Source organism: Mytilus edulis, chromosome 5 (assembly GCF_963676685.1).
Source record: "Mytilus edulis chromosome 5, xbMytEdul2.2, whole genome shotgun sequence".
Taxonomy (NCBI): Eukaryota; Metazoa; Mollusca; class Bivalvia; order Mytilida; family Mytilidae; genus Mytilus; species Mytilus edulis.
In genome coordinates this window covers 2,496,063-2,521,450 of record NC_092348.1, presented here as the reverse complement: position 1 = coordinate 2,521,450, position 25,388 = coordinate 2,496,063, and the positions used below count along the sequence as shown (strand labels likewise).

Below are 25,388 nucleotides of genomic sequence, written 5' to 3'. Positions count from 1 at the left end.
TACAATGAAAGGAAACTGGATTGCACATTATAATACAGATAAAAGCTTCAACCTTTAGCATTGATGTATGAAATTTATTTCGTTTTAAATATATACTAATTTTATTCTCATATCTAAAGTAAAAAACTTTTGTAGATGCCCAAAATACAACAATATGCCAAATGGATGCCAAGAAGTAAGACGTAATGGGGAGTGTTGTCCCATCATGGAATGTGATAGTGGATCTTTTGTCACGTCTACAACCAATCTAAAGTCCATAGGAAACGGAGGATTAATACATGTGTTACGGCCATCCGGATCAATGCAGTATGTGCTACCAACAGGTCTGACCGGGACAACTCCAGTCCCTGGTACAGGAGGAACAGGCTTTGTAGCACCAAGAATATGTAAGTCAATTAAAAAAATAGTATCATTTCTAAATCTGGAGATCTTAAAACTCTGTTTATATTCATCAAACTTGGAAGACAGATGATAATCAGTAGAGTATAACTATAGATTGGTGAATTTTTAGTTAGAAAAGCAATATAAAAATTGTCAGTATGAAAATGATACAAATTATAGTTGAGTCAGTAATTCTTTCTATTATATCGTGTGAAACTATGAAGGTTGTTTGTGAAAAAAATGTAAGGTGGAATTGAAAATAACTTTGATTTACCCTACTACTTGTAAAACTGAAGGTAATCAATAAAACCATGTAAAATTAACAGAAGGAATTTAGTAAAGACCATTTATATATAAATTTTACCCATTATTTTAGATATTTAAAATTGAAATGTCGAGAGTGGATAAATATAAATTGCACGAGATTGGGGTGGAATCTGTTTTTATAATTAACAAAAATTGATGTAAAGGATAGGAATACACATTATTAAGAGAATGTAATTACTTGTTGACAAGTACCTATGGTAAAAAATAGTTGAGTCAGTATACTTTTCTGATTACAGCTGGATGTTTATACAAAGGACAACTATATGTACAGGATCAAGCATGGGAAGATGGCTGTGATTTCTCCTGTTTATGTACTAATGCAGTGACTGCCACATATTCTTGTAGACTCAAGTAAGATTTTCATTCAATTATTGACAACTGCTTTTTGTCTTTCAATAAGCTTTGTTTGATATAAGCAAGTTTCTGGTTAATTCACAATGATACAAGTATTCAGTTATATCATTTAAAAAGTATAAAATCATATGTAGTAGTGCTATATATTTATATATATTATTTTTCTATAATCATTACCATTCTGGAGGATGAGAATATGGTTTATAATATACAGTGTAAATTGCCTAATATGACAACTGAATATTCCAACATTCTGCTTTAACCAAAAAAAAATTATAGTTCCAAAATATACCTATCCTTTCAGAAAAAAACTGAGCATTCCGACACCCTGCTTAATCCGACATTTTTTTCTAGTCCCCCAGTGTGTCAGACTAGACAAGTTACACTGTATATACAACTCCTCCAATCTTTTCATTAGTGTTTTGGGTCTTTTAAATTGTTTTCTTGCCATATTAGTATATTTGTTGGGATAGATATGCATGCTTTACATCTGAGAAACAGTCTATATTTGCCCACAATTTTAGAATTTATTCATACCGGTACATTTTTGTTTTATTCAAAATTATTAGTAAATTGTGTTTTCTACAAGGATCATCAGTCCCCAACATTCATTTGATACCTTAAATTTTACTAAAATATATGCTACATAGTTTAATCTATACTATAGGTGCCCTACTTATGGATCCATCCCAGCTTCATGTCACATGGAAACAGATCCTAATGAACCCTGCTGTAAGGCACCTGTTTGTGCCTATGATCCATTCACAGGACAGACTTTTGTTCCTATCCCACAATTTCAGCCAGCAGTAACAGGAAATGGACAAGTTAAACCTCCATCAATTGGAGATTTGTTGAACCACACAATAGATGCTGGATCTGTTACTCTGTATCCGACTGGTTTAACTCCCTTACCACCAACTGCAGCTACTGGTATATCAGGTGGTATTGGTAAGTCGTTGTCAAGTAAATCAATTATATCATTTAAATTTTCTTTAAAGATATTAGAATGCGCTTGTTTTCTTTCCTATGATACAGTGTAAAATATTTTGCCTGTCAACACCCACTTTTCTTTTCTTATAAGACTTCAACAGTTCTTGATTTGCCATTTACCAAAATTAAAGCAGATTCTAGATTTCCTCTCTTTCAATTTGAGACCCATATAAAACCAATACAAATATAAGCATGATAAGGTAAAAGTGTGAGTCAGCCTTTTCCTGAAATTTTTAAAACTCAAATATCTTGAAATTTACAGAAAAGGAGGTCCATATCTATAAAAGTACCCCCCAGTATTGTTTAATTGATTTCGCAGCAAATATTTTGTAACAAACCAAAATTGCAATGTGATCAGTGGTTTTTATCAACGAATTTCTACTGCTCCACCAGACCACCAGTTTACAAAATCTACTGGTCTTGACCATCCAGATCAGTGCTAATTACAACCCCTGCTCAAGGCACATAATTTATTAAATGTTTAATATGTAAATTTTAATATGAAATGAATGAACAATTATTACAAAAGGAACTTATTGCCAACAAATTTTCATCCATTTGCTGATATTTACAGGATATTGTCTGTATAAGGGCAGAAGATATACACAAGCAGAAACTTGGGATGAGGGCTGTGAATTTACTTGTGTGTGTGCTGATTCTAGAACTGGTTACTACAAATGTGTAGAAAAGTAAATATAATTTATCAGACAATAATTCCCTTTTACAGTGAGTAATATTGAAATGACGAAATGTAATATATATAGAGAATAATGGCATTTTTATGCCCCACCTACAATAGTAGAGGTGCATTATTTTTTTAATTATTTTTCTGGTCTGTATTTCCGTTCGTCTTTCCGTCCGTCCGTCTGTGCATCCGTTCGCCAGGATTTAGGTTAAAGTTTTTGGTCAAGGTAGTTTTTGATAAAGTTGAAGCCCAATCAACTTTAAACTTCGTACACATGTTCCCCATGATATGATTTTTCTTATTTTAGTGCCAAATTAAAGTTTTGACCCCAATTGCATGGTCCACTGAACATAAAAAATGATAGTGCGAAGTTCAGGTTAAAGTTTTTGGTCAAGGTAGTTTTTGATGAAGTTGAAGTCCAATCAACTTGAAACTAAGTACACATGTTCCCTTTGATATGATCTTTCTAATTTAAATGCCAAATTAGAATTTTGACCCGATTTCACAGTCCACTGAACATGGAAAATGATAGTGCGAGTGGGGCATCCGTGTACTATGGACACATTCTTGTTGTTTTTTATCATGATTTTATCAGCAAGATTATCTAGAAAAACGTGCATGGGTGAGCTGATAAATTTAATACAAAAGAGAAATTGATGGAGAAGATGAAATTACATGCGATACCTAGAAAAAAACATCTTTTTACTTTGCCCTCCTACGATAGGATTAGGGGCATTATGTTTTTTTGTCTGTGCGTCCGTTCGTCCTATGTCAGGTTAAAGTTTTTGGTCGAGGTAGTTTATCATGAAGTTATAGTTGCATCCATTTGTAACTTTGCAAACATAGTCATTATGATTGGGAAGTTCTAAAAAGTACTACAAATTTAGGTTTTGGTCCACATTTCATGGTTCATTGAACATGAAAATGAGATTGTGTGGAACAGCTCTTTTTCAGGTTAAAGTTTTGGTCGAGGTAGTTTATCATGATGTTATAGTTGCATCCATTTGTAACTTTGCAAACATAGTCATTATGATTGGGAATTTCTAAAAAGTACTACAAATTTAGGTTTTGGTCCACATTTCATGGTTCATTGAACATGAAAATGAGATTGTGTGAAACAGCTCTTTTTCAGGTTAAAGTGTTTGGTCGAGGTAGTTTATCATGAAGTTATAGTTCACAACCTGGAAACCATAATTGTTAGGAATTGAGCATTAGAACTATTATTGTTGTTCCATTGTATAATGTATCAATTTTATTTAAAAAGATTAATAGATATGCTACACAGGCTTTAGTTTATAGTTTCTTCAACTTTCAACTAAACAGAACAGTTCTCTGTTAAACACATTGTGTGTGCGTATGCGTGCAGTTTTGAAGATCTTGGAATTACTGAGTACAATAATAGCTGTGATGTTTTTGTAAGTTTTTAAAACTTTTTATTAAATATATATTGTGTACTTATTATAAACAACTATTTATATCAAAAATTGTAGAATGGAATTGTTATTATTACAGTTATCTTTGAGCATAAGTAAGTAAGTAATATAATTATTTGTTTGTTTGCAGCAGTAGCATGATATTTTTTCAAAACAAAAATTGATGCCAGAGTTGGTTCTTTGAAATTAAAGTTTCATTTTGAAGTCTCTTTGACACATTAAAAGCAAACAAAAAGCTTAATAATTGACCAGAAAATTGATATTTTGTTTTGGTATTACTGCTTTAAACCTCTATCAATTATTAGTGGAAATTAGACTAATTATAAAATTCAACTTATCAAAAGGTCATATCAATGTAAACCCTATACAGGAATCATGAACCTATTCCACTTCAGAGTTAATATGTTTCATTTTTTCATTTACTTCAGCAAATGATAGGATTAACAGATATGACTTGGCATTGTAACTCTCTGAAAGATATAAAAAACCATTAAATATAAATTCTGACCTATTTCTTATGACAGATGAAAATCAAAATATTAAATTGATGTGGCTTCAAGATATTTACAAAGTTGCTAAATCTGTCCTGTATTTCCCAGAAAGGTTGCCCAATTTATAACTTGTAATTATTCAACAGTTCTGCATTTAACGTTTTCATCCTTTTTCCAAGTTAATGATTTTCAACTTGTAACCTCTGTTATTGATAATATCAAGATCAGTTTAAGATGTATTTTTATTTTTATTAAAAAGTTCTTTATGTAACTTCAATGATATGAATCCAGAAAAGATCAGTCAGAACAATAACATTTAAAAATTGTTAGTTTTAAATTCAACCATATTAATTAATCCACAGACTATTGTAAAATAACACTACACAACTAATTGAACTTCAATTGTCTTATATTGATAATTTCATCTGGATAATACGCATATTTTATTCTAAATTCACACAACATTAAATTAATTGATTTGAATTAGTCTCTATATGTTTAAAAGGAAACATTTACACTGTTTATAAAGGGGATCTGTATCACTGAAATCATCATTTACATATAATTTAACAATCATGTGCTTTTAAAAAGCTATATTTTAATATTTTATTTTCAGAAAAAGCAGCATGACTGATTATTTACTAGGAAATAAAGGAGCTCATGTATATAATGGCAACATCTACAAGTGTTTCACATGTGGGAAAACATACAATAGAAAATCCTTCCTGCAAAAACATCAATGTATAATTTGTACTTTTTGTGATAAAGTGTTCACGTCTTCACAGAAGCTTAAATCCCAAAACTGTGCAACAGCTTCCACATGTGATTACAGCAATAAGGATTTCAAATCAAATAGAACTTTGAGCAATCATAAGTGTACTTATTGCAAGCACTGCTCAACAGTATTTAGTTCTGTTCAAAAACTTAATTAGCATTTAGACAATATCAAGGTTGTAGAAGATGTGACAAAATCAAGAATCAAACTAGTATCCAAGGAAAAAAAAAACTCAATTAATAAAAACAAACTTGTGTAAAAGTAGTGTCCAAATAAAATCTACAGAGAGTGAAATTCAAAAGGTTGAAAATATAGAAAAGAACAAGGAAGATACTTTGAGTGATACTAATGCCCAGTTTGTAGAATTACAAAAAGTCTTTAAGGGCATACGATACAGTTTTGATCCTGTATTTACAAGTTCGTGGAAATTTGCATATAGGCTATTTTTTACCTGATTAAATCAAATATGTAATAAAAAATATACCTTCATGTGCTACTTTTTGAGTAAAATGAGGTTGAAATTTTGTATATTTGCTCAAAATTCAGATTTGTGGCCGTAATTTCTTTTTCGAAAGAAAGACATAACTTTTTTGTTATAAAAGATAAACACAAATTGTTTTTTGTTAAATAATCGGTAATTTCTGTATTTTATAAGTATTCTAAAAAATTATGCATTTTTTGTTCAGAAATAACTCATATTTATCAAATGTTCATGAACTGAGGAAAATACGTCATTTTTTGCTGCATGTTTATCAAAATTAAAAAAAATCCTCTATTTACAGTTTTATAAAATTTGCGTCACATAATCTCCCTGTAAAATGAAACAAATTGCTGTTTTGAAAAATAGGGGTCCATGAACTCGTTTTCAAATTAAATCAGTTTGAATGATAAAAATCAGTCGAAAAATGCATCTTTTCCCGATATGTCACAGTTTGACGTCGCGAAAATAACATTTTACGTTAGCAACGTCATTACCTCCCCTGTAACTGTATCGTATGCCCTTAAGGAAGAATCTAAAGATGTTGATGAAGTTAGACAACAGATTTGATGATGTTCAGGGAAGGAACATGACTAAGAACAATTGTAAAAATGTGTCAACAAAGGCTGCATCTAATGATGAACTAATTTATTTAGGAACACAACAGATACAGGGTTTTACATTCAATCCAATTGATATGAAATGGCAGGCAGTTCAGACTATCAAATTTAAGTTACCTGTATTATTTGTTCACCATTTTGATTCTTCAGAAAGTTTAATTAAAGTACCTACAAATATACATCCTATAGTTGGTGATGGAAACTGCTATTTTAGGGCAGAGTCTTTTATAATGACCGGTAGTGAATATTATCACGAAGCTGTAAGAAAGTATTTAACTGCATATATGATGACAATACCACAAGAATTAACAACTGTTCTACCATCGAGGATAACTGTGAGACAATATTTGCAAAAATCAAATATGGCAAGCCTGTCAGTGTGGGCTACAGAAGTAGAAATTACTGCTATGGCAATTTGTTTACGAACAGATATATATGTGTACTCTTTCACTGAGCAAACATGGAAGTGGTTAAAATACACAGCATCACAGACACAAGGAAATATTAGAAATAAATATAATGCTATATATCTCAAACATACCAATCAAAACCATTTTGAAGTTGTTACATCAACGCAAGATCTTCAAAATCTGTTAAAATATAATACTGTGACTAATTGTCGTAAGAATGAATTACTTTCAAAGGAATTAGAAAGACAAATCAAGTGGGCTTCAAATAAAAACTCAAATAATCCAAGAGAAAAAACACAATGTATTATGAATAAGGAATCTGTGAGAAAAAAAAATTAATAGAAAGACTATATCTCAACGAAAGCAACACATAACAAGAAAAAAACGACAAAGAAAAAAGGAGATTTTATAGAGAACAGTTTTCAAGACATGATAAAGAACTAGCCGTAAAAGCTAACTTAAACAGAAAAAGATTGTTTAAAGATAAGCTTCCTGAAGATGACAAAGAACTAGTTAAAAGATCTGATTTAAACAGAAAGAGATTGTTTAGAGATAAACATTCTCAAGATTACAAAGAACTAGCTAAAAATGCTGATGTGAAGAGAATGAAAAAGTTTAGAGAAAATCTTCCACAAGATGTAAAAGAACTAGATGAAAAAGCTGATTTAAACAGAAAGAGATTGTTTAGAGGTAAACTTACTGAAGATGACAAAGAACTAGTTAAGAGAGCTAAGGTAAAGAAAATGAACTAGTCAAAAGAGCTGATTTAGACAGAAAGAGATTGTTTAGACAAGAACTTTCTGAAGATGACAAAGAACTAGCTAAAAAGGCTGCAGTGAAAAGAATGAAGATTTTTAGACAAGAACTTCCTCAAGATGACAAAGAACTAGCTAAAAGAGCTGATTCAGACAGAAAGAGATTGTTTAGACAAGAACTTTCTTAAGATGACAAAGAACTAGCTAAAAAGGCTGCAGTGAAAAGAATGAAGATTTTGAGACAAGAACTTCTTCAAGATGACAAAGAACTAGCTAAAAGAGCTGATTCAGACAGAAAGAGATTGTTTAGACAAGAACTTCCTCAAGATGACAAAGAACTAGCTAAATGAGCTGATTCAGACAGAAAGCAATTGTTTAGACAAGAACTTTCTCAAGATGACAAAGAACTAGCTCAAAAAGGCTGCAGTGAAAAGAAGGACGATTTTTAGACAAGAACTTCCTCAAGATGACAAAGAACTAGCTAAAAGAGCTGATTTAGACAGAAAGAGGTTGTTTAGACAAAAACGTTCTCAAGATGACAAAGAACTAGCTCAAAAAAGGCTGCAGTGAAAAGAAGGAAGATTTTTAGACAAGAACTTCATCAAGATGACAAAGCACTAGCTAAAAAGGCTCTAGTGAAAATAATGAAGATTTTTTAGACAAACACTTCCTCAAGATGACAAAGAACTAGCTAAAAAGACTGCTATGAAAAGAATGAAAATGTTTAGACAAGAACTTCCCCAAGACAGTAGAAAAATTCGAAATACAAAGGAGGCAAAACGTAAAAGCTTTGAAGGAAAATCTTTACCTTATGATAGACTTCAAGATAAGTTGAAGTTTTAAAAAAATTGAATGACCATATAAAGGAAGAAAAGATCACTTGACATTGATCATAAACTGAGATTATTTAGGAAACATATTAGTGAATCACCAGAGTATATTTGTACAGTATGTAACAGAATGTTATACAAATCAACAGTTGTCAGACTAAAAAATGATAAATTCAAGTTTAAAGACATGCTGCAGAAATGTAGGACTGAGAGTCAGTCCAGAGATAATATTGAATACATATGTAAGACCTGTATGAAACATATCCAAAATAACAAAATGCCAGCACAAGCAAAAGCTAAAAACATGATGTTGCCAGATGTACCCAAAATAATTCAGGATATGACACCACTTGAAGCACACATACATTTACACGTTATCCATTCATGAAGTTGTTAGCCTTACCAAGAGGACGACACACAGGAATAAAAAGAGCAGTGCTTAATGTGCCAGTTAATGTACAAGTATGCACATCTCTTCCACAAACTCCAATAAGTGCTGGAATTATACCTATCAAAATTAAACGGAAGAAATGTTACAAGGGACATGCATTTTTTCAAAACATAAGGCCCAAAGTAATACTTGAATGTCTACAATGGTTTAAAAAAAATAATCCTCATTATTTTAATATTATGGAAACCTCAGACTGGGAAAATACAAGTGCACGTGAAGATAAGGAACTTTGGAATGCTATTACTAAGGATGATGATAACATTACTAATAATGATGATTCCAATGACCACAAAGATGATACACAGGATGAAGAATCTGAAGAATCAGACGATGGAGATGAACCTGACACTTCTGAACAAAAAAATATGAAATGTACACCTTACACCTAAAAAGTACTATAATGCAAGGAACTGGAGTGTTTGCTAAAAACATTGAGTATCTCTTTTTTGCCCAATACGTAACAGAATATAAACAAATGTTGGACTCAATATCAATAGCAGTGAGGAAGGCTTACAGTCATTCATCAGGAGAGGCTGTCAATGTTGGTATGTTAAAAGATCTTGTACGCCTCCAAAGTCTAATAATGAAAGACAAGGCATATAGATTTCTGCAAACAATAAGGGGTACTCCACCATATTGGCAAAAAGCAAAAAATGTATAAGTTGTTTAGCAGCAGTGAAACAACTTGGTATATTCACCTTCTTTGTCACTTTATCTGCAGCTGACATGAAATGGACCGATACAATAATAGTTATTACAAGGCAACAGGGAAAGTCAATGTCCATAGAAGAAGTAGGTCAACTCACATGGGAGGAAAAATTTTGAGATCAAATCCTGTGACAGCAGCTAGGCATTTTGACCATAGATTACATTGTCTGTTTAGGGATGTTATACTTAGTAATGCTGAACCTTTAGGAAAAAATACTCATTATTCTTATAGAATAGAGTCCCAGCGAAGAGGATCCCCTCATGGACATTGTGTGCTTTGGGTTGATAATGCACCAAATCCAGATACTCCTGTAAAAGATCTTGTCAAATTCATAGACAAATGTATAACATGCTCAATACTATCTGCCAAAAGACATCCAGAATTTCATAATTTGGTAAAATCTGTACAGTTCCACAACCATACAGCAACTTGTAAAAAGAAAGGCACACACTGCAGGTTCAACTACCCAAAACCACCTTCATCAGAAACAATAATTGCTCAACCATCAGATTTCATAACCCTAATGAGGCCAAACTAGCACTGGAAAATGCAGCTTTAATTAAATCCTCAGTAATTGAAAAACTAGAGACAAAAGACTACACGTCATTGAATCATCTGTTAAAGGATTTAAACATTTCACCTCAAGAATACAAATCAGTACTAGAACTATCAAAGCGTGGAAAACTTATTATTTACAAAAGAAACCCGATTGAGATTCAAATAAACTCGTACAATAACAATACTACGTGCATGGGAAGCAAAGTTGGATGTTCAGTACTGTTTGGATCCATATGCTTGCATTGCATACATGGTTGCTTATATCACCAAAGATGAACGAGAGATGAGCCAGATCCTTCAAGCAGTGTCTAATGAAGCAAACACTTTAGATTTTAAGTCATCAATGAACAAATGTGCTTCTGCATTTTTGGATGCAAGAGAGGTTAGTGCTCAGGAAGCAGTTTACCGTTTGCTGAGTTTTCCATTATTCAAGAGCAACTTTTCCACTGTATATGTTAAAGCAGACAAACCAGAAAAGCGTATATGTTTACTTAAACCTATTTCATCGGTCAAAGACAATGAAATGTGGATGAAGATGTTTATCAGACAAGTATTTTGGATCGCTATGCAGCAAGACCAACAAAGTTAGACTGTTTGGCAAAATTTTCCATCTGGTATACATATGATAACAGTAAAAAAAATAAAAGTTGTGAGAATGATATTGAATCAGATGAAGACAATACAGCATCAAGTACTATAACTCTTAAAAATGAACTAGGACAAATGCGAAAGACAAGAAAACCAGCAATTTTGAAATATCATTAATATTCAGAATTGAAAGAAAAAGAGGATTATTGTAATTCACAATTATTACTTTACATGCCTTGGAGAAATGAACATGAAGATCTAAACAAATTTGATATGTATGAAGAGCTCTTTGATAATGTGTTTGACATAATTGACAGCAATCGACAAGATTTAGAACATCAATCAGACATGATTGAAGAAGCATTAGATCAATTTGAATCTGTTGGTCCACCTGAGCATAGTTGGGATACTATTGCACCACAAGTAGAGCAGGAAAAAGCTGAACAAATTAAAGAAGGGGCTACTGAAGATGAAAACTTTTCCTTTTTAAACATAGAAGATAAACAAAAACAAAAAGAAAAACCTGTCATATGTAACACTGTTCCTGTTGGCATGGCAGTAGAACTGAGACCACTTTTTTTGACTGATGAGGATTATCGTGAAAGAATTCGCAGCCTCAATGCTAAACAAAGAGACATTTTCCAAATAGTATTACAGTGTTGTGAGAACCTAGCACATATTGATATCTTCAAGAAGAAGAGTGACCAACTGCGTATGTTCATTGCTGGTGGAGCAGGAACGGGAAAGTCTCATTTGATTTCTTGCATTTAACAGATGGCATTACGCAAGCTACAAACTATTGGAGACAATCCTGATGATGTTAATGTCCTATTTACAGCCCCAACAGGTACAGCTGCTCACAACATTTCAGGTGTGACATTACATTTTGCCTTCTTGCTACTTTTAGGACAAACTAAATCATATATAAAATTATCAGATGATAAAAGAAATGCATTAATGTCAAAAGCAAGCAAAATAAGACTTCTTATCATTGATAAGATATCCATGGTAGGATCAGAGCTGCTTCTACAAATACATTACAGGCTTTGTGAAATAACTAGAATCAATGAACCATTTGGGGTAATTTCAGTTCTGGCATTTGGAGATCTTTTTCAATTAACACCAGTTATGCAGCAATTTGTATTTAAACCATCTAAAGACCCATTAAGTCGTATGTATGGTAATTTATGGGATGATTTTTCACTGAGATAATGAGGCAAAAGGATGATTTCAAGTTTGCTGAATTATTAAATAGAATTAGAAATGCTACTTTCACAAGTGAAGATATAGAAGTATTGAAAGGAAGAGATACAACAATTCATCCATTAAAACATCCCATAGACTGTTTACATGTATATTCCACTAATGCAAAGGTGGACCAGCATAATACAAATTGTTATCAACTTCAAAGGAATCCATGGAATTATTAAAAGCAATTAATAAAAAGCCGCATGACTTAAAGAACATAAATCCAAAAAAAGATCCTAGATTTACTGATGGCTTGCCTGATGAAATTACAGTAGCAGTTGGAGCAAAAATCATGCTCACAAGAAATGTTGATGTATCAGATGGACTTGTAAATGGTGCTCAAGGAACCATTAAGATGATTATAAAGCGTAGAAATAATTCCTCTACAATTTCAAATGTAGTTGTTTGTTTGTTCAATTTGATGATGCAAATACAGGATCTAATGCAAGAAAACTATCTTGATTCCCAGTTGAAAACAAACAATTCAGTTCAGCCACACCTATTGCACGGAGCGAAATTTCATTTACATTATCATAAAAAAAAACAAAGGACTAAAGATGTCCCGTCTGCAATTCCCTATCAAATTAGCATGGGCCTGTACCATACACAAGGTGCAATGGATAACTGTAAACGAAATTGTTGTATCATTTCAGTTCTTTGATGGGCAAGCATATGTGGCGTTGAGTAAAACAACAGATTAAAGCAAACAAATCTGTTCTCAAAGAAATGGAACGTCTTAGGGAAAAATGTGTCACTGATCGATTTTTCCCATTCTTTAAAGAAGACCAAATAGAGTTTTTGATATCTGTTATCAATGCTTGTTCCTTTTTACTACACGAGAAAGATATTCTGTTGGATCCTTCTCACTCAGATAGTGATGTGATTGTAATTACAGAAACATGGTTAACTGACAATATTAAAACAACATCTTTAGAACATTTCAAAACACATAACAGTTACAGAGTCGACAAACCTGGCAACAGAACTTGTAGGACAGCAGGTGGTACAGCTATTATGGCAAAACAATCGTTTTCCAGTGAGCTAATGCTTCTTCACAAGGACAACTTCCTTCAAATCGCTGTCATTAAAGTGACTACTTCTAACGGATATCTTTATATAACAGCAATTTACAATTCTCCAAATCAACAGATTCCAAGCATGCATTGTCGAGACAAATTTCGTGATTTAATTGAAACACATCCATACATTTTCAAGAACTCTATCATCACAGGAGATATAAACCAAGACATTAGTTTAGATCAGTCATCAGTTCTAAATGAATTATTTTTGAATTACGACTTAAAACAACATGTCTCAGTGCCAACACATAACAGTGGGTCAACTCTTGACCATTTTTACACAAACAATCTAATAGTGAAGCATATGATAGTTGTTAAGACATATTACAGTGATCACAGCAGTATTTGTAATTCTATACAGCATCAGCAGTGAAGATTTCTTGAAGCTTTTTCCTATACCTTGGTAAATTATCATAGAATAACGTATTAAAAGTATTATTCAATAATAATAATCAGCGTTTTTAATGAAAGTAGTTTAGTATGAGTTGTAGTCAATTGTTACCCTCAATTTCAATTGACAAAGAGAATAAAAATGCAAGTGGGGCATGGTGTCTTTTGGACACATACTCTTGTTTAACATACAAAGCATTGCGTATCATTTTATGCAAGAAATCATGCACATTTCATTCTGTGAGTGATGAATGGATATGAAAAATGTGACATAGTTTTTTACCTGATGTCATTGCCTAATATTTTCAAGTATCACATCCTGTCTGTGTTTGATGATAATACATAACATATGTAAAGGTCGAGGATGAACACGGATGCGGCCACTTTCATTTTTGACAAAAACCATTTGAAAAGTGGCAGTTTTTGGCATATTTGATAGATTTTTCATATTTAAGCTAGAATCGGAGCGTTTTTAATGAGTAAATCAGTTAAAATCTTTCGCAAAAAATAATTGAATCAATTGAAATAGACACTTAAGTGTTTAAAAAGTGTCCAAAATCTTTCAATATCAAGAATGAACACGAATGCGTCCACTTTTACGGAAACCGTCTAAAATTTAACTAAAATGCTGAAATTGTGAAGATTTCAGTAATTTAGCATGATTTAATGATGCAAGTACCCGATATATGTGCATTGTAATGCCAAAAACAGCCCATATTTATGTAGCAGAGGCATTTTACTTTCCAATAAATAACTAAAAGTTAAATTAACAATTTTGTAAAACTGCTATATTTTGGGGCCAAAAAGGGGTCTTACTGAACCTACTCATTTGTGGTCGTATATTGGTATGATGTTGGCGTCTTCGTCGTCGTCGTCATCGTTGTCTTCATCGTCGTCCGAAGGTTTATGAACATGAAAGAAAGGTTGGGATTGATTTTGGGAGTTTTGGTCCAAACAGTTTAGGAATTAGGGGCCCAAAGGGTCCAAAATTAAACTTTGTTTGATTTTCATCAAAAATTGAATAATTGGGGTTGTTTGATATGCCGAATAACTGTTTATGTAGATTCTTAATTTTTGGTCCCGTTTTCAAATTGTTCTACATTAAGGTCCAAAGAGTCCAAAATTAAAATTTGTTTGATTTTAACAAAAATTGAATTCTTGGAGTTCTTTGATATGCTGAATCTAAACATGTACTTAGATTTTTGATTATAGTCCCAGTTTTCAAGTTGGTCCCAATCGGTGTCCAAAATTAAACTTTATTTGATTTCAACAAAAATTGAATTCTTGGGGTTCTTTGATATTCTGATTCTAAACGTGTACTTAGATTTTTGATTATGGGCCCAGTCTTCAAGTTGGTCTAAATTGGGGTCCAAAATTAAACTTTGTTTGATTTCAACAAAAATTGAATCCTTGGGATTCTTTGATATGCCGAATCTAAACATGTATTTAGATTTTTGATTATAGGCCCAGTTTTCAAGTTGGTCCAAATCGGGGTCCAAAATTAAACTTTGTTTGATTTCAACAAAAATTGAATGCTTGGGGTTCTTTGATATTCTGAATCTAAACATGTACTTAGATTTTAGATATTTGGACCCGGTTATCAAACTGGTCTACATTGAGGTCCAAAGGGTCCAAACTATATTCAAAATTGAATTCTTGAGGTTCTTTGATATGCTGAATCTAACCATGTGTTTAGATTTTGGATATTGGACCATAATCATAATAGGTTAATGTCCAATTTAAAATTTTAAAGTTTTTAAATTTAAGTTCTTAGACCACATTCATTCTGTGTCAGAAACCTATGTTGTGTCAACTATTTAATCACAATCCAAATTCAGAGCTGTATCAAGCTTGAATATTATGTCCATACTTGCCCCAACTGTTCAGGGTTCGAACTCTGCGATCGCATAAAGCTGCGCCCTGCGAAGCATCTGGTTTGCACATATAACACGGTTTGGACACTTTGATTACATTCCGTTTCATTTAGAATGAATAAATGATGATATTATGTATGTTTTAGATGTGTTCACTTTGGTAACTTGCCACAACCTTTCTGCTTTTTGGTAAAGGATCCCTCTAATCCTTGCTGTAAAATACCAAAATGCGAATTCCCTGGAGGCTATATCACACAAACTGGAATTATATCAACTGCAAAACCAGCTACAGGTAGGATTTTATCTTGTTTTGTGCCATGCATCAATATAAATAGATTTAGCTGGCCCCTAAACAAAAATTTGTATTAACGGGAATTTCTCAAAGCATTGAAGAACCATTGAAGGCCTTCAGCTGCTGTCTGGACTTTGGTCAGGTTGTTGTCTCTTTGACATATTTCCCATTTCCATTCTCAATTTAGTTCAGTGAAATGAACATCAACCTAAACTGTGAAACATATAAATGAACCAACAGTAAAAGAATAAACAAGACCTATAAAGACCAGCACTTTCTGACTTGGAACAGGCACATATACAAGACATAAAAAGACCAGCAGTTCCTTAAGCAGCCATTTGTCATCAACATCTATTCAAAGGGATATGATTGTTTATATTAACATTTAGCATGCTGTGGATTACATATAAGCTTGATAAGGTCCTGCATAGTCAACCATGGGTGTCTTAAAGATAAGCTTTATAAGATATGTTCTTTGGGCATGAAGAACCAATTTAATGTATGTATGGAAGAATTGAATGACGGCTATTAAACAGATAACTATGAGTATGATAATCTTATTTTATATATGTAAAACTTTTTTGTATTTAACAGATTACTGTGAGTATGGCGGTGTGAAGTATACACAAGGTCAGTCCTGGTACGATGGCTGTAGTTATAGATGTACATGTGAGAATTCTCTCGGTAGTGTGTACAGGTGTATGCAAAGGTATGTCAACAAATTAGTGATAGAACACCCTCAGTGGTCTCGTGTTAAAGTGTTTTCCTCGAGTGCAGGAGGTTGTTGGTTCAAACAAACTAGGCTGAGACAAATCAAAGCCTTTGAAATTGGTATCTGCTAATCACACAGCAAAGAGTGGTTGGCTCTGAGTCAAGTTCTTGTCCTGAATACATGGAATATGTATTTTGATTTGTGACTGGCTGTCAAGCAACCGTCCATCATCATCATTGTCTAAAAAAAATTCAATGATAACCCTCATAGTCAATTAAACAAAACTGCTTTATGTTCTATCAGCTTTGGTTCAGACTTTGGCCAGCTAATTAATTAGGTCTTCAATAGGGCTTCATTAGTTATCATTCTTTATTTAATCCATGCCATCTAAAAAGTTTTGCCTTTTTAAACATTAAAATATGGTTCTGTATTTTTTTTTATACATTGTATTGACAATGGCAGCTATCATAATACTATAAAAAATGAGCTTACCGGTAGTTGTTTTCTAATGTGGTAATTTTTGACTACCAATATAATCCTAAACATTTTTTTCAACATATATTACCCTTGATTTCAGATGTCCAACCTACCAGAATATCAACCCCAACTGTAAATTTGTTCCTGATCCAAACGATCCATCATGTTGTCAGATGCCACAGTGTGGACCTGTTGGGAATGTGACAGTTTCTACAGGGACAGGAAAAGTACCTACTCCTGCACCTTCTGGTGTATACCAAGGGGTAGATCATGGAACAGCAGGCAAGATAATATAATTTACACAAAGTTACCAAACAAGTAGTTTCCAAATGTTTTTTTTAATAAAACTATTGATTTTCTATAAACACAGGAATCCATATAGGTAATCTTATCACTGCAGTGAAACATACAGTGAAAAAATACTTAAAAATAACTTTACAAAATAAATTATACAATTAATTTTGCTGCAATATTAGAAACTTTTATGTGCAAAAGTTTTCTATTTCGTTATTGATTTGTAGGGAAGTGTACCTACAAAGGCCGACAGTATACACAAGGACAGCAATGGGCAGATGGATGTGATTTTAACTGTGAATGTAAAGATGCTTCTAGAGGTTACTATGAATGTACAGACATGTAAGTATTTATTTATGTGATAAAACATACTTCACAGGTTAGGGTGAAGGTTGGCGTCTGTGAATGTAAAGGTGTGTCCAGGGGTGACTATAAATGTATAGACATATAAGTGTGTGTTCATGTGATACATGACAGGTTAGAGTGAAGGTTGGCGCCTGTTAAATAGTTTAAAACCGCTGTTTACACCTGTCCTAAGTCACATACCTGTTTTTTGTTGTTGTCTTTTGTTGATGCAGTTGATAAATGTTTCTCATTATTAATATAGATTTGGCTGTTAATGTTCCTGTTTGAATTGTTCCACACTAGTCATTTTGGGACCCTTTATAGCTTGCTGTTGGGTTCGAGGGCTGTACTTTGACCTTCAATGTTTACTGTTTACACATTGAGAATTGGATGGAGAGCTGTTTTATTGGGACTCATACCACATCTTCTCTTCTATTCTTTATGACGTCCAACATATACTCTTTCTGTATCTAGCTGTATATATTTCTTCTTTTAAAGGAGTATGTTCGGTACGGTCCTAAAATGGCCCCCTTTTTTAGCGATAAATTCAAATTCGGATTTATTGACCAATATCACAATAAGTTATAGCTAATACAGTGAATAGATAGGAAATAAGCCATTTTGTTGAACAATTTCTGTTTCTCCGTTTCTTATGACGTCACAAGTTGTACTCATATTGATTTGTCACGAAAAAATCAATGAAAATGGGTAAATTTCCATAGATTATTGGACAGGAAACATAGAGCGCATACGTCGACAACAAAGATCTTTTAAAATAGTGTTTGTGAAGACATTTCACATGTCTTATTTGAATATTAAGTTTGTCGACGCCTGCGCTCTATGTTTCCTGGTCCTTAATTTGGTTGAAATCCAGCTGATTTGGTCAAATTCTACCAAAATCCCTTATGTTGACCTTTTTGGGATGTAAAAATCAACGTGTTAGAACTAAACTTTGAGAAAAACAGTTCTGTTTAACTTTCTTACATGTCTTTAAGGCAACTTAACACATTTATTGTCTTGTAACTTTGAGCTTTATAATTTGGGCCAAATATGGCCCTTACCGAACTTACTCCTTTGATTTTGTTTGTCTTGTCATGTTAGTGAATTGGAAAAGAGGTGACCTGTATCTGATTACAATCTAATCCTTTGTTCTTTGATGAATAGTTGTCTCATTAACGATTATACTTCATCTCCTTACTGTCATAGGAGGTGAATATACATAAGGCATTGAACTAGAAAAGCTTGAATAAAAATCATAAGGAAGATTAGCATTACTGAAATTGATGGTTTAACAGGCAAACATTTATAGTACATGTACATCAATGGAAATGTTTGTTTGTTGCTGTTATTTTACCACATGCATGAAACTGAAAATCTGTGTATAGCAAGTGCTAAATTTAATAGCTCACATTCTACTGTAAGGTCTTAAATTGTATTCAGTATTGACATTTAGCAATGTCTAATTTAATTCAACAAGCATGTGTGAGAGAAATGTACATGTTTTTTTTTTTATTGTTGTTGTGTTGTTTGAATTGGTTGCAGTTTCATTTTAACCCATTTTTTTATTTATTCATATGAAAACAATGATTAAAGGATAGATAGATATTACAGAAAGTGAAACCCTTGATTACTTCTTCTGTTGACAGGTGTCCTCGTTACAATAATGTTCCACCACAATGTAAACTGGTAACTGACTTCACTAATCCCTGTTGTAAGAAACCAGATTGTGACTTTACAGTTACAACAGCAAGTATCACTGGGAACCAGACCAAATCACCAAATCCTATACCAACACTCACACCCGATATGCGTATGTAATTTTTAAATTGTTAATTATTTTTTTTCCATTACACAATGTAGGATCATTAACATCTTTTTTTTTTTAAATTCAAAATTAGAGTGATGACCCCAATTTCACAGTCCACTGAACATAGAAAATGATGATGGGAGTGGGGCATTTGTGTACTATGGACACATTCTTGTGTTGCCATTTTGTCTATAACGTCATTTTTAAGGGAGATAATGAGACCTAAGAAAGTTATTTATCAGTTAATATTAGGTTTATACGCTATATAGATTATTCATCATACCCTGCATTTTAATGAAAATAACCTTAATTATTTCATGTTGCTTAATAATGTTTTACACAATAGAATTATGTATTATGTAAAACAAAATATATAAACATGTAAAATATAAAGATATTAATTTATTTCATTTGAAAATACAGTGTTAATATATTGAGATACCAAATAGCTGATCACCGTAGAAATGAAGTCTTGTTTTAAAAATTTATACATATTTTGTCAGAGATGTGAAAGTTTTTATTATATTTTTTCCAGAGTATTGTTCGTACAGAGGAGCTAAGTACATCCAAAGTCAGACTTGGGTAGATGGTTGTACGTACAGATGTAGATGTGATGATTCTTCAAGAGGAGTTTATACATGTAGTGAAAGGTACACACACTTCATTGAAGTCCACAAAAGATATAATAACTGACTCAAAAAAAGTAAAATAACAAAAATACCTGACTACAAAGAAAATTCAAAACCAAAAGCTCAAGCACATTAAACAAATGGATAATGACTGTTATATTCCTGATTTGGAACAGGCATCTTCTTATGAAGAAATAGTAAACTTAACCTGGTTTTGAAGCAAGCCTAACCTCTCACTTGTATGACCATCTTTTAAAATTCTATCTTATTGACAACGATGTGTGAACAAAACAATTAGACAAAATAGGTAAAAATGTCATAAGTTGAGGTACAGCGGAACGATAACAAAAATGACATAATCAGGGGTATAAGATTTGTATTGAGAAAAAATGGAGCTGATAGCACACTGTTACTTTTAATAAAATGTTTCCAATAGGTAGAAATTCAGTGTAAACATATTAAAAACCTTTGAAAATTGAACAGAAGCTGACAGTATCTTAACCTGTTTAATACATAAAAAAAACCATCCTAGACATTAAGGCAAATAGTCCATGAATACATGTATATCTTTCTTGAAGAAAAAATCTGGATATCAACTTAGATAGTAGTTTTTAAAGGGGGACAAATCCCAAGGCTAATAGGATGTCCAATGTAAATAATTCTAAATAAAATATTGTTCTTGAGGAAAATGATTCACTGTTTATAATAGAGAATTCACTATGGAGAAGAATAACCCACTTTATATCTTTGTTAAGAAAATTCTTTTGTTGATTTCAGTTGATGGAAAAATCAAATATTTGAATAAGCACTTTTTTTTTTATTTTACCTAATTTATTTGTTTACATTCAAGATTACAATTACAAACAATTACTTGTTTATGTGCAGTATGAGCATGATGAGCTTTAGCTAAAACAATGATTTGTTTGCTAATTTATTTTGTTTTTATTTCCAGGTGTCCAACATACTCAATGAGTTCATCAGATTGTAAGATGGTATCTGATCCTAAAGATCCCTGTTGTCTGGTACCTCAGTGTCCATCTCCTACTGGTGCTCCTAACCAGATTCCTACTTTGGCTCCAGGCATGATCAGTGGAAATATCAACATTCCAACACCAAAGCCTGGATCATCTGTATCTCCTCCATTACTCAGTATGTATAGATTATCAGGTTTTCAACATATCGATATCGTAAAATATCAGCCACGAGTCAGAATGTGAACCTTTTTGAGTAAACACATCAAACAAGCTAAGAATCTTCACATTGTGTTGAGCAGCTGTTATTTTATGATTTCTATATGAAGGAAACCGGATAATCTGGTTATCTTCCCCCCGCCAAAAGACAGTTTTTCTCTTGATGAAAGCAGCATTTACAATGTCTCCTCACACATTGTGACATCACTGATAACTTCTCAGACATTGTGACGTCGCTGATAATGCCTGCTCTCATCTCAAAGCTGTGATATGAGAACTATGGAGCGACTGAGCAGGGTGATATAGGAGAAGAGAAGGACGATAAGAACAGTTATAGCACCTCGAAAAGAATATTGTATTCTTATTCAAGACAATCCCTATAGCTATCAATACATTATCTTAATTCCCTTATAAAACATGTGTAATGATTTCAGATTAGCGTTGATTTATAAAAAGAGACAGAGTTTGTTTTTTAGTCTCATCGAAGGGGGATAGCATTGAAATATAATGTGGCCAAGAAACATCCTTGAGTTTGTAATACTATTGCTATTTTCCCAGGCAACATCAATGACATAGTTCAATGATGTCATACATGTTGGACAGAAGTTCTACTAACTGAGAAAAGCCAATGTTATATGCAAGTAGCATAATATCAAAAATTATCACAAAAAAAATATCAAAACCAAATCAATGAATAATTTCAGCAGTACACGCAATGTAGAAGTCATGAAATTGTTATCTTGGATCAAAATTTATAATTTATTTAAATAATATTCATAAAAGAATAAAAGCAGTTTTAAAACTACCTTTCTTGATATTCTTTACTTGGATAAAATTTGACTTTACTTCAGTGACAATTTTTTTTCACGTGTTTAAATTGAATATACATTTTGACTCTTCCAGCCTTCTGTATGTACAAAAGTAAACAATACAAGCAAGGAGAAAAATGGATGGATGGTTGTGATTATTTTTGTGAATGTACTGATGCTTCTGCTGGCAAATATGTCTGTAATGAAAGGTATGTATCTATATAATGATAACAAGAATGTGTCCCAAGTACACGAATGCCCCATCCGCACTATCATCTTCTATGTACAGTGGACCATGAAAACTGGATAAAATCGCTAATTTGGCATTAAAATTAGAAAGATCATATCATAAGGAACATTTTTTCTAAGTTTCGAGATGATCAACTTCATCAACAACTTTAACCAAAACTTTAACCTGAAACGGGACGAGCGGACGGACGGTTGAACGAACGGACGGCCGAACGTACAAAAGGCCGGAAGGACGCACAGACCAGAAAACATAATGCCCAAAAATGGGGCATGATAAATGGGGCATAAAAAGTACACATATACATGTTCAGCATTAAACACAACACATTAACAATCAATATTAAAAGAGTCAGAAACTATTTAAGAATTGAATGCTTCTTTTTGTAAATTTATTGGGGTGTAAAAGCGTTGACCGAAGTACATTTTGTATGAAGCGCGGAAGCGCTTCATTCTAAAAATGTACGCACGGTCAACGCTTTTACAACCCTATAAAATTACAAAAAAAGCATTCAATACTTATAGTTACATTGTTTAGCTAGGATTATAAAAACACGATTTTTACCAAGTTTTATTTAATTCACCTGTGCACTTTATTGTGGGACCTCGTGTCATCATGAATGATAAATTTTATTGTCTTATGCAATTGCTTACGGAATAACATGTGATGTGCAGTTAGCCAATCAGAATAACGTATTATAATGAAACATACATCTAATGTAATTATAAGACAATTTACCAGAAAAAGCCTACATATTAACATACAGTCTTCAACTATAGACCAATGTTTATACAATATCAGCTTTGAAATATCCTAGAATAAATAAAGTTTTGTATAACATTTTTTTTATGCCCAACCTACGATAGTAGAGGGGCATTATGTTTGCTGGTCTGTGCGTCCGTCCGTTCGTCCTTTCATCCGTTCGTCCGTCCGTCTGTCTGTACCGCTTCAGGTTAAAGTTTTTGGTCAAGTTAGTTTTTTCATGAAGTTGAATTCCAATCAACTTGAAACTAAGTACACATGTTCCCCATGATAAGATCTTTCTTATTTTATTGTCAAATTAAAGTTTTGACCCCAATTCCACAGTCCACTGAACATAGAAAATGATAGTGCAAAGTTCAGGTTAAAGTTTTTGGTCAAGGTAGTTTTTGATGAAGTTGAAGTCACATCAACTTGAAACGTAGTACACATGTTCCCTATTATATGATCTTTCGGATTTAAGTTCCAAATTAAAGTTGTGATCCCAATTTCACGGTCCAATGAATATGGAAAATGATAGTGTGAGTGGGGCATCCATGTACTATGAACACATTCTTGTTTTTGTTTTTTTTAACAACAAATAAATATTCTTTATTCTTCAAATTGCTAGTTACAACTTAATCTCATTGTCCAAGCTTCAATAAGGTATACCTGTGAAATATCCAGGAAAATACACAGAATATAATAGAATATAAACATTTTTTTTCTTTTCAATCAATGATATCAATCTCTTTAACTTTATGAAAAATATATTTTGAGATACTGTTTTGTTCTCATTCATAAACCGTCGTAGCTCCTTTATAAACATAGCATTCACATCTAAACATTTCAGTTTTTGCTCGGATACATAGTACATAAATACAAAAACCTATAAGAAGAATATTTGTTATGAGGGTGAACATTTTAAAGAATATGTCAAATTGATGTTTTTTCCATGATTTTGCAGTTCATTGAACATGGAAATGGGATGGTGTAAGCAGGGCATTGTGTTCTCCATGGTGTCCTATGGACACATATTCTTGCTTCTGCATATGAATCTACAAATACAAATATGGGAAGAAAAAGAAAAAAATCATATTGATTAAAACGTATTGAAGTGTCATATATTGTTATCTAAACAGAACAATGACTGTATTTTTAGATGCACAAGCTATACCAATTTTCAATGACTGTATTTTCAGATGTACAAGGTTCACCAATATTCCAGCTAATTGTTTCTTGGTGAAGGATGCCTCCAATCCATGTTGTAAGAAACCACAGTGTACCAACAATACACCAACACCAGGGCCGTACGGTTCAACACTATCTCCTCCACGTAATCCTAATACACCAACTCCAGCACCAAGCTTAAAAGGTGAGACGATAACTTCTATTATTCATGGAAAATTTTAGACCTGTCACCATAACTTTTATATTATTCAGGCACAATTTTTGGAAAGATAAGAACTTGTTCTAAATCTTTACTAAGGTACTGGCCTCCCTAACAACACAGCAGGTTGGCTACTGTTACTAAATGTATTCACACTGAAATATAGTTCCCTATCATGGTTCATATGTATGTGCACATTATACACATATAAACTGAAAAAATAGTATATTATATGAGCAGTTCATTCAAGAATTTATGTCATTAAGTTTAAGGTGTGTTAATGTGCAGGCTTTTAAAAAAAAAAAAAATTTGAGTAGGTAATTGGGTATTGATACAATACTAGTTTGATTGACAACTGTCATTATCACTAAACAATCAGATACAAGGTAAACCTTTAATTACAATGCTCCACCTCCTAAACTGTCAATCAAATAGACCACATTACTTATCAATCTCAGTCTTACGTATTTACACAGACCCTGCAATATACATTACATCTTAATATACAAATATTTGACCTCATAATTGAATACACAAATGTATATGTTAGATGTTTGATATATATATAAGGTCGATAGATTTGTTCATTGCCTATAACTTTTGATCTACATTACATAAAGTGATTCGGTAAATTATATCTGAAAGATAAATGATTAATGGATTAACAAGATCTTTAATAAAAAAATGAAGTATGAATACAAATATGAATATATAAAACTGGTATTCAAGTAAGGCCTATAATTTACTTGATAAACTTCCAATAATCATCTACAATCAACAATTTAGATGAGTTCACTTTTTATTTTATCAGGAATTGGCTTGAAACAATTTTGATTTTTTTAATTATAACAATTAATTATTTTGATTATTAGTTTAATCATGATGCCTATTTTACTCATTTGAATTTTTATTGGAAGTGAATATATATTTTTGCAATCAAGAAAAAATCCACATTTCAATCAAATAAGTTTTTTTTTATTTGTTTACATTGAAAAAGTCCATTTTCAATGCCCTGTGTTGAAAAATACTTTA

General features: G+C 32.4%; 1 protein-coding gene across 1 annotated transcript in view; it reads left to right on the top strand.

Annotated features, from left to right (window-relative positions):
* LOC139522647 (uncharacterized) overlaps positions 1-25,388 on the top strand; it is a 114,474-nt gene that overhangs the window by 30,589 nt on the left and 58,497 nt on the right. Inside the window, exons 5-17 of the mRNA XM_071316115.1 lie at positions 136-386; positions 945-1,059; positions 1,730-2,010; positions 2,627-2,741; positions 15,573-15,718; positions 16,313-16,427; positions 17,008-17,189; positions 17,429-17,543; positions 19,193-19,356; positions 19,889-20,003; positions 20,935-21,131; positions 22,076-22,190; positions 24,169-24,341. Coding sequence (XP_071172216.1) covers positions 136-386; positions 945-1,059; positions 1,730-2,010; positions 2,627-2,741; positions 15,573-15,718; positions 16,313-16,427; positions 17,008-17,189; positions 17,429-17,543; positions 19,193-19,356; positions 19,889-20,003; positions 20,935-21,131; positions 22,076-22,190; positions 24,169-24,341 — 2,084 coding nt within the window. The remainder of the gene's footprint in view (positions 1-135; positions 387-944; positions 1,060-1,729; positions 2,011-2,626; positions 2,742-15,572; positions 15,719-16,312; positions 16,428-17,007; positions 17,190-17,428; positions 17,544-19,192; positions 19,357-19,888; positions 20,004-20,934; positions 21,132-22,075; positions 22,191-24,168; positions 24,342-25,388) is intronic.